This window comes from Anoplopoma fimbria, chromosome 12 (assembly GCF_027596085.1).
Source record: "Anoplopoma fimbria isolate UVic2021 breed Golden Eagle Sablefish chromosome 12, Afim_UVic_2022, whole genome shotgun sequence".
Taxonomy (NCBI): Eukaryota; Metazoa; Chordata; class Actinopteri; order Perciformes; family Anoplopomatidae; genus Anoplopoma; species Anoplopoma fimbria.
This window is the reverse complement of record NC_072460.1, coordinates 21,561,268-21,571,777: the sequence shown is the minus strand read 5'-3', so window position 1 is coordinate 21,571,777 and position 10,510 is coordinate 21,561,268. Positions and strand designations below refer to the sequence as shown.

General features: G+C 39.2%; 1 protein-coding gene across 2 annotated transcripts; it reads left to right on the top strand.

The window, feature by feature from the left end:
• Positions 1-1,544: 1,544 nt before the first annotated feature.
• Positions 1,545-10,127, top strand: ddx23 (DEAD (Asp-Glu-Ala-Asp) box polypeptide 23). Of its 2 annotated transcripts, none has more exons than XM_054609443.1 (17): positions 1,545-1,627; positions 2,861-2,997; positions 3,094-3,213; positions 3,594-3,684; positions 3,776-3,841; positions 3,932-4,070; positions 4,164-4,297; positions 5,029-5,141; positions 5,250-5,393; positions 5,556-5,781; positions 6,338-6,483; positions 6,615-6,792; positions 7,337-7,579; positions 7,688-7,839; positions 7,931-8,039; positions 8,493-8,667; positions 8,771-10,127. In XM_054609443.1, the coding sequence occupies exons 2-17, from the start codon at positions 2,861-2,863 to the stop codon at positions 8,992-8,994; spliced, it is 2,397 nt and encodes a 798-aa protein (XP_054465418.1). In that variant the 5' UTR covers positions 1,545-1,627; the 3' UTR covers positions 8,995-10,127. The 2 variants fall into 2 exon arrangements, with proteins under 2 accessions (XP_054465418.1, XP_054465417.1); XM_054609442.1 differs by having other exon boundaries at positions 3,591-3,684.
• Positions 10,128-10,510: the final 383 nt, after the last annotated feature.

Sequence of the window (10,510 nt, the reverse complement as noted above, 5' to 3'; positions counted from 1 at the left end):
ATTGGATATAAGAGTATTTTACCATAAATAAAATTTCATAAAAGATATTTGTCTAAAATGTAATCCTCCTATAATGTAGGTTACTATGATTCCCTCCCGGCAGACGCCTCAATGAAAGAGTCAATCATATTAACAACAGTCCAGATTGTATTGCTCATGTTTTGAACCCCAATGATATGATGCGTGACATCTCCTGTTTTAACCCTCGGCTTCAATCTGTTGGATTCTACAGCAGGGCTTGGGGTTGACAACGTAACTACAGAAATAACCCTGGGTTTTTCAGTGTTTAACTGTGGTTCACTTCATACCGAGGTAAAATTTCCTGCACCTTTAAGCTCGTACTGTCTTACCAGTCTATTCTTTTCTTCCTCGTATCTTTCCCCCTTTGTGTGTGTGTGTGTGTGTGTGTGTGTGTGTGTGTGTGTGTGTGTGTGTGTGTGTGTGTGTGTGTGTGTGTGTGTGTGTGTGTGTGTGATTTTTTTTCTTCCATCAACTTTGATCTGTTTCTACTGAAACTGTTTCACCTTCAGAAGGGCTCCATAAATCTCTCTTGATCTCTGCGTGGATATAAAGGCAGGTCCGGAATATGAATCAGCATTGGGCCAATCCAAACTGTAGTCGAGCAGCATCTAAAATGTCTGCAGGAGCATGTACACACATACACACCAGAGGATGGTTTAGATTACAGGGAAAACATACTCTGTTCTCTGCACTAAGAACCCTTCTTGAATGTAAATCTTCTGAAGAGGATAGTGATTTTAAATGGTACCGAGGAGACAGACCTTTTACATCATGGCTGCACTTTATAGTGTTCGGTCAACAGTGGACTGCAATTTAACCCTTTTCTTATGATTGCATTTTCTATGTTTTATTGAGTTTTTTCTTCCTCTCTGTAGAGTTATTCATTCTTCTCTTCTTATTGTTGTTTAATGGCAGACAGACAGACAGACAGACAGACAGACGATAGATAGACAGAGAGAGAGAGACAGAAAGATTAAATTAAACCAAGAAATACATAAATACAAGTTTTCTCCTCATAAAATAAGAGGGCTATCAAGACTATGTATTTGTGCACCTTCTTTATTGTATTTGTAGGAATGAATAATGTCCTCTGGCTTTGTAACTGTTGATCCTGTCATTCTGTTTATTTATTTAATTTTTTTTAGGATTGCTTGATTTCCCTCATGCACTTTGTATTCAATTTGCTATAATAAAGAAATTATTTTTAAAAGTGAAAAGAAATAATTAATGGTTATTCTGTTTAAATTTTAAAAAATCTAGACCTATCATATATTACACAAATCCTGCTATATTTAATTTAGAAATCAGTATCGCCCTAAAACGTTACATGGTTGCCACCTTGCGCCCATAGATATCACCACATACAGTTTAACGGTGTTTCTGGTCAGGCATTAAGCTGTCCATGTACCAAACAATTGGGGTCCTGAGAAAACCACATCACCTTTTCTGGGAAATGTAGTCATGACAGCCGTTGTCTGCACTTTGTACGGAGCGCTCCGTACTACAACTCCCAGAATCCCTTGCTCGCATTCGCTCGTGTTGAGAAACATGGCGTCTTCTTGAAGCGTACATACATCGCAAGTGTTTTCTTGACTTAGTTATTAAGGTAAGCTGTAAATGTTGTAAAAATAAAACCCTCTTTGTTGTGTTTTATAAAGTTAAGTCGTTTTAATTCAGGGAGGTTTTTAATTTTGCATGTTTAGGCCGTTCATAGGAGACAGTTAGCCGCATGCTAAGCTAACACAAGGACCTAGCCTGCTAACACTCACTCATCTGCAGTCACTGCAGAGTCACGTATCTGGTCGTTTACGTCCCAAATATGACGTTAAGTCTTAATAATGTTGGTGAACTTTGGTATGAAACTAAAATAAGGATAAAATACACGTTATTTTAGATGCTGGCAGGATAATTAACGTGACATTAATGTAACATTCAAGCAGACACCGTGGGAGTCAATACAACATGTGTTGTTATTTATTTATTTTTTATTTCTAAGTGTATCCATAGAGTATGATCTGTTGTCGAAAATAAGCACTAGACAATGCTTAACTTAACATTTTTAATTTCATTTTATTGTCACAAACATTTCAAGTTAAACACAAAACAAAAAAATAATAAATCATATTTTATGTCATACAGTTACATAAAGCATATGCCAACCCACCATACAGGCAATTTATGTTAAATAATGGTGTAGTTGTTGCATGTTTAGTGACCATTGCTTGTAAAACTTTTGTTTTCCATAATTAGATTTTTATTATTGGCTCTTTATTATCCACCGATTTGGATAATAATCACTTTATTTCCTTGTAACATCCTGCTGTTTTTGGCTGAAAGAGAAAATAAGTTTCAAATAACAAACAAGTTACTTAAACCGCTTATGCATTAACTATGGTCTTTTGATCATGTATGTTTTAATCCTTTTTATTGGTTATATTGTGATTTATTTTACGCTTTGACTTCGGCTCAGCTTTTTTGTTGTATGAACTTTAGAGTTGAATAATGTTTGTCCCATTTTGGCATGTGGACACTGAGTATTATAGTTAAAATGTTTAGTAGACTAGAACAAAAAGGTAGTACACTTTTCACAGGCATCATGCATGGCTTAAGTTGTGGTGTAAAAGAAGGTATACTAAATGATTACGTTGTAAGAAGAAACTGTTAATGCAAATTTGAATTAAATGTTCATCTTACAGTGCCGGAGGAGCATAACTGTAGGCTGTTCATTACTTAATGTCCTCTCAATCGTAATAGAGTAAAAATCTTTATCAGAAATGTACGTAATGAATGTCAAGTAACTATCATTTTAACATTGAAAACATACTCTTTGTGTTTGCAGATGGCAGCCGACCCCACAGACAAGAAAGATGCTGAATCCTCAGCATCCAAAGATCGGGAGAGGAAACGCAGCCGATCACGAGAACGTAAAGTTCGTAATCGTTCTCGTGAACGAAATCGCTCAAAGTCAGCAGAAAGGTAACTTAAGATTTAATTGTTATTATTTCTGCATAGTTACACACAGAGCATTTGTCTTATTTTAAACATTGTTTGTGATTTTTGTTATGATAACAGAGACCGACGCATGAAAGACAAGGACAGAGAAAAGGAGCGTGACAGAGATAAGGACAGAGATAGAGGCCGTAAGGACAGAGACGGCCATCGGCGTGATAAAGATCGCAGCAAGAGGTCCAGGTATGTGAATGATGAAATGGAATAAGATCACATGACATCCTACCACTTTGAAGATTCTCAAACAACAATCATACAAACATATATTCAACCTGGCACTTTAATGCCAAACAAATTTGTATGCCTTACCTCAGTCAAAAGGCAAATAATCTGTATTTTTGTTATTTATTTGTATAAACATGACAGTGTCGGTTAAATCTGCTATGAGGAACTAATAACCTCATAACCAGTTGAAAGTTCCCCACAGTAACTTTAATATGAGTGGTATGCAATTGAAGAGGTTTTGGAATTGTACATTGAAATGAGTAAAATAAACAATGAAAGAATGATTATTTTGAAGGAGAATGATAACATCTGTTTAAATTCTATTTCCTTCATAGAAGTCTCTCACCCAAATCAAAGGAGGCCAAATTAAAGAGAGACAAGGATATTAAAACAGAAGAGGAAGAAGATGAAAAAAAGAAGAAAGGGAAGGTAAAAATCTGGTTTGACTGAATCTTTCATGGCGTTGCATCGTTTCTTAGGTTGTTATTTTAATGTCTGACACCATCTTGCTTCTGTTCAGGTCCAACCTTTATCTCTGGAAGAGCTTCTCGCCAAGAAGAAGGCAGAAGAGGAAGCAGAGGCTAAGGTGAGTTTCCCAAAGTTCACATTTGTATTTTCCTTTTTAAACCCAATATAATTTTTTTCATCACTTTTTTTATTTTTTTGTCCTCGTCAGCCAAAATTCCTCTCCAAAGCAGAGCGAGAAGCCGAGGCTCTGAAACGGAGGGAGCATCAGACGGAGGAAAGGAGGAAGTTGATGGAAGATGAGAGGAAGAAGAGAAGGATGTTCCAGGACATGGGGAGAAAAATGATGGGTGTGTATCAGGCACTGGTTCATTTGATTTAAACAATCTGCACGCTGTTTATAGAAGCATTATGATGTGAACTGAGATTTTTGTGTTTTACAGAGGACCCCCAGGAAAGGGAGAGACGCGAGCGAAGAGAGAGAATGGAGCGAGAGAGCAATGGGAATGAAGACGATGATGGAAGACAAAAGCTCAGAGAGGAGAAAGATAAAAGCAAAGAACTCCACGCCATCAAGGTCAGTTAAGGAGAGCAGATCCCTGAGGTTTTTCACAGCTTGTCCTTTTAATTTATGAATTTCAATCAGCCCAGTTTTAAATTTTGCTTGGATGAGAAAATGAATGGAGATCAAAAATGTTTTTCCTTGAGAGACGGAAACATGTTAAAACCAACATTCCCGATCGGAACGTTTATGATGTCGGAAAATAGATTAAAACCCAACGAGAGCACGATGTAAAACTTAAGAAACGCTGCACATTGAATGCTGTCAGTTTAACATAAAAGGCTGCAACAGCACAAAGTTAAATACACAGAGAAATGTAACATCATGTAGGAAGTGCATTTACAAATCTATTTACTCGAAGTAAAAGTTCCTCTCGCCCATGATGGTCATAAATTCAGGCCTATAGGGAAAAAACATTTTAAAATCACTGCAACAGATACCAAATATCAAATGATTCTTTCCACAAATTTCCTGTCATCTCTAAATAAAACAATAATAAAGTGTAATAGAGAGTACAACAGTCACCTCTTCCTGAATGATAAAAGCCAACACTTAAACAGATGAAGCCAACAATGTAATGTATTTTGTCCTAATAGCAAAAGCTTAAAAATTGTTATGTGTAGTAAACTTTTGGTATTCGAGCTTTGCAAACATCAAAATGCCGACCCTCTTAAACACCATAAACCTGTGCATTAAAATTCAACATTTGAATCATTGTAATTGACCAAATGAAATATCTTTTAAAGGAGCGTTACCTTGGTGGGCTCAAGAAACGCCGGAGAACCCGCCACCTGAATGACAGGAAGTTCGTGTTTGAGTGGGACGCTTCTGAAGACACCTCAGTCGACTACAACCCAATGTGAGCAGACAGGAACACATTGTATCCCTTGAATTAAAGCAGGTGTTTTTTTATTTTAATGAATGTGTACTAGTCTCAACAACGTGATGTTCCCAATCTGTCTCACAGTTACAAAGAAAAGCACAGCGTGCAGCTGTACGGGCGAGGCTTTATCGCTGGCATCGACTTGAAGCAGCAGAAAAGAGACCAGTCACATTTCTACGGGGACCTGATGGAGAAAAGGCGAACGCTGGAAGAGAAGGAGCAGGAGGAGTAAGTTAAACATAGAGATGATCAGCTCTGTTTGTTTCTTTCAAGATGATACTGGTGGTTTTCAAAAGCATCATTTAAGTTTTTAAACCTAATTCAAAATAATAACGCTGCATTTGTATAAAGAAAACTTACACAATTCTTACAATTCTCTTCTCCTCTCAGGGTAAGACTGAAGAAAATGCGTAAGAAGGAAGCAAAGCAGCGCTGGGACGACAGACATTGGTCTCAGAAGAAGCTGGAGGAGATGACAGACAGAGACTGGCGAATCTTCAGAGAGGACTACAGCATCACCACCAAGGGAGGAAAGATCCCCAACCCCATCAGGAACTGGAAGGAGTATTCGCTGCCCGATCACATCCTGGAGGTCATCGACAGCTGTGGCTACAAGGTCAGCAAACTGATTGTCCATTTCATTAGAGGGATAAGAGTTTTTTATAACGTTTACAAGCAAATAAAGCCTTTCTTTTAGTTTCAGCTGTGCACAAATTAAAGGCATAATAAGTAGGGTTGTCCCAAAAAACAATTAAGACTCGTACAAAAATGATCCCTCTCAATCATCACTTATGAACCACTTGAAGTGTGTGGAGGTGTCTGTATCTTCAGAGACCCTGCTCTCAAACCCAAGATGTTTCAGGGCATCCTCCTCGATAAAACTAGCCAACAGGTGCAGGAATGTAAACACGCATCCAAGCAGGAGCTACGAAAATAGCGCAGAAAACCCCCCACAAATATAGTGAGTTTGGGGTTGGCTTTCAGTTTCTGGCAAGCTTCCCGACCCTAACTTTACAAACTGCAACAAACGAATCCCCTCATTCTGCTCCCGATTGTAATAGTTGTTGTATTTTCTTCTAATTGACATACAAACGTATAAATCCTCACTGCTTTTTACTGGTTCAATTAAATTGAATATCTGACTAATGATGACTTTTCTCTCTAAAATCCAGGATCCGACTCCTATTCAGCGGCAGGCCATTCCTATTGGTCTACAGAACCGTGACATCATTGGTGTGGCCGAGACGGGTAGCGGTAAAACAGCTGCTTTCCTGATTCCACTGCTTGTCTGGATCACAACCCTGCCAAAGATCGATAGGTAACACAGACCATACTCAAAGAATGTAACGTAAACACACCAACAGTGTCTCGCTGCATTTTTACATTGGTGTTTTTTTATTTTATTCAAATATCCGTCTATTACACTCGTCTATTCGTCTGTTTGTGCAGGATTGAAGACTCAGACCAGGGTCCGTACGCTGTGATCCTGGCTCCGACTCGTGAGTTGGCGCAGCAGATTGAGGAGGAGACCATCAAGTTCGGTAAACCTCTCGGCATCCGCACGGTGGCTGTGATCGGAGGAATCTCCAGAGAGGACCAGGGCTTCCGTCTCAGGATGGGCTGTGAGGTGAGACATCCAGCATTCACACTTGTGATTCTTTTTGGAAAAGCAGAAAAGCTAGCAAGCACCGAATGCACTTAAATTTGTTTGGTGACTCTTTGTGAAAAATTACAGTCTTGATTCATTTTGTTTGTAATAAAAGATTATAACATTATGTTATCCTAACACTAAGCCCTAAATATCAGTGCAGATTTGCACTTCAAACAGGATCTGCTAATGGCTTATTCTGCATACATTTTATGGTACAAATTTGCCTAAATATAAACAAATAAAAGGCTTAAGGAGTAGCTCACAGCGTCTCACTGGCTCTACGACAACAGCATACTTCCTGCTCCTATCAGGAAGTGTTTAAAAGGGATATCTGTTGGTAAAAGTGCTTCTTAGCAGCGGTTTCTTTACCAGGCTTTTTAAAAAAGAACATGATTTTAGACAGACTGTTTTCTAAGGCAGCGTCTCTTGGCGGGAAGCCCCTTACATTACATTCATAAGGTAATGATGCTTCGTTCACAAAACACACATTCACCACCTGCGTGTTTTCCTCCTCTAACAGATTGTGATCGCCACCCCCGGTCGTCTGATTGACGTGCTGGAGAACAGATACCTGGTCCTGGGCCGCTGCACCTACGTCGTCCTCGACGAGGCCGATCGTATGATTGACATGGGCTTCGAGCCCGACGTCCAGAAGATTCTGGAGTACATCCCAGTGACCAATCAGAAACCAGACACCGACGAAGCAGAGGACCCTGAGAAAATGATGATGAACTTCGTATCTGGAAAACATAAATACAGACAAGTATGTTCATCTGCCGAACATCATTTATAAACAAGGCTGTTGTGTAGCTGCCAGGTGCTCTCACTGTTTGTTTGTGTTTTCATGCTTTATTTTTTTTGCACCTCCCAGACGGTCATGTTCACAGCCACTATGCCTCCGGCTGTGGAGAGACTGGCCAGGAGCTACTTGAGACGTCCTGCTGTGGTTTACATCGGGTCCGCCGGCAAACCTCACGAGAGAGTCGAACAGAAGGTGTTGCTGATGGGAGAGGGAGAGAAGAGGTGAGACGGACGCGAAAGTAAAACCTGTATACATCATTTCACTCTGTTAACGTGTCAAACTGAGTGGTTTTGTATTGTCTGTGTGATGCAGGAAGAAGCTGCTGGAGGTGTTGTCGCGTGGCTTCGAGCCTCCAATCATCATCTTCGTCAACCAGAAGAAGGGTTGCGACGTGCTGGCGAAGTCTCTGGAGAAGATGGGGGTAAGTCGCTGTAGACTGGACTCAACATTAAACTTGTCCATTAAATGAGCAAAAGTTTAAGCTTGGAGGAAAACATTCTTAGTTATTTAACTTTCCATGACAGTTGGTGCAAACATTGTCAAATTTTCAGATTTTATTATATTGTCTAATATTTAATTTATAACTTAATAGCTGCAAAAGTAATGACAGTCCCATGAGCCTGAGCTCTACTTTGTGTTAAGTGCTAATTAATGTTGCTAAACCTGCTTAATGTCCTGTTAACATTCATTGCTATAGTTAGCATGTTAGGGTCATGGTTGTGTTATAACGGAGGGGAATTTAATCAAAAACGTTCAGAAATGGAAATAAATCTGCATTACACTCACTAAAATAACTCTCAGTGCGCTGGATCTCCTCTTAAAAATGAAAAATATAAAACAAGGCATAACCTCAGTTGTCTTCTTCTTCTCACAGTACAATGCTTGCACGCTGCACGGTGGCAAAGGCCAGGAGCAGCGAGAGTTTGCGCTCTCCAACCTCAAGGCGGGAGCCAAAGATATCCTGGTGGCCACAGACGTTGCTGGTCGAGGTATCGATATCCACGACGTCTCCATGGTCCTTAACTACGACATGGCTAAGAACATTGAAGGTAAGAGGTTTCATTCTCAGCATTTGTTTTCTCTTTATTGTCTTTTTTTTGTTGTTGTTAAGAATTCATAACATACAATACCTTTTGTGTCGTCCTCCTGCAGATTACATCCATCGTATCGGTCGTACGGGTCGTGCCGGTAAGAGCGGTGTGGCCATGACCTTCCTCACCAAAGAGGACGCGGCGGTGTTCTACGACCTGAAGCAGGCCTTCATGGAGAGCCCGGTCTCCACCTGTCCTCCGGAGCTGACCAACCACCCCGACGCTCAGCACAAACCTGGAACCATCCTGACCAAGAAGAGACGCGAGGAGACCATCTTTGCCTGATTTATCGCAACAGTTTTTGCTCAAATAGGACTCGTTACACTGAACTCACTCACACACAGCAGAGTCTCCAACTGTTTCCTAATGTTGTAGCTGTACACAATCTCTGTTTTGCATTCTGGATTTGGTCTTTTACGCCCATTTTTTTTTTTTTTTTTTTTTCCCCCACCTTGCCTCCCTCATTGTCAGTCTGTTTTTGTCTGTTCACCCATTCTGTCATCGTTAACTGGTGCAGAAATCATCACCGCACTGGATTGGTGAATTTTAAGACTCAAACATAGGCCGTTTCTCATCAATCTGTGAATTTGAATATTTCTACTCATTGAAATATGTGTTAAAGTGGACTCAGTGATACATGTTTAGTTTTGCTTTCATAAACATGAAGTGATGTAACTGATCTACTCCATATAGATGCTACTCTTCAGTTATCAGATGTGATAAATACCAGCCAGGCTGTGAGTGTAGATGAGTAGGATGTGCTTTGTTTTATTGATTATCCAGTGACCATAATATCCGTTTCTTGACTGTTTAAGAGACCAGTGCCAGAACTGACCGTTTTTCTTTTGCTTTAGACGCAACTTCTGACTAAATTGTGATTCATCATTTTAAAAGTAAACATTTGTATGAAGTGAAAACGGCAAGTTTGACTGGTGTCTGGCTCATGATATCGATAGCGATGTGCTCAATGGGTAAAACTTGGGATGCAGAAAAAGGGCTGAGATTTTGGAACTTGTACAAAAGAGCAAACTTCAAGCACCAAAACATTGACGATGTGGAGTTTTGGATCCAACTGGATTTAGTTTAGTTTAGGCAATAAATAAGAAACTTAAAATAAAGGTAAACATTGTATTCATGCACATTATGTTCTTGATTTACCTGACGAACTTGATTAATTATAATTATAATTAACATTCAGAATTCCACCAATGCTGCCTGAAGTTTGCTCTTTTGTTTAAAGGTGTTACTTTTTTTTCTTTTTCTTTTTTCTTTTTTTTTTTAACCTCTGTGAATAAATCAGATTATCTCTCATAGACAACAACTGCCAACAACTTTTAAAGGCCCTGAAAACATGTTTTCTCAGTCAGCTTCTAACTGTGGGTGATGAGGCTCTACATTAAACTGTATTTTCTGCCAAATTTGGAACATTTATTGCTGTTTTTGAATGAGGGATTTTCGCATTTGTCCTTTTTAAAATCGTGATGTGATGAGTTACATGGCTGTCAATCAAATCTCTTAAAACTACACCCGCTCAGTGATGAAGAGTAGATTAGGTGGGCTATTGAGTGGTAAACTGCTGATGAAAAATAATGCTTAAGGAGTAATTTTTTCTAAACTTTATTTTAGAGCTTTGCACAACTCGCCTTGAATTTACAGAAATGTGTAACAAAGTTTTCAGGGGCTTTAAATTAACAGTATGTATTCTCGGTTGGTAACTGCTGTGTTTTTTAATTTATAAAAAGTCAGATGATCACCAAAATCATTCAGATTAACTCTAAAGAGGATAATCTGTATCTGGATC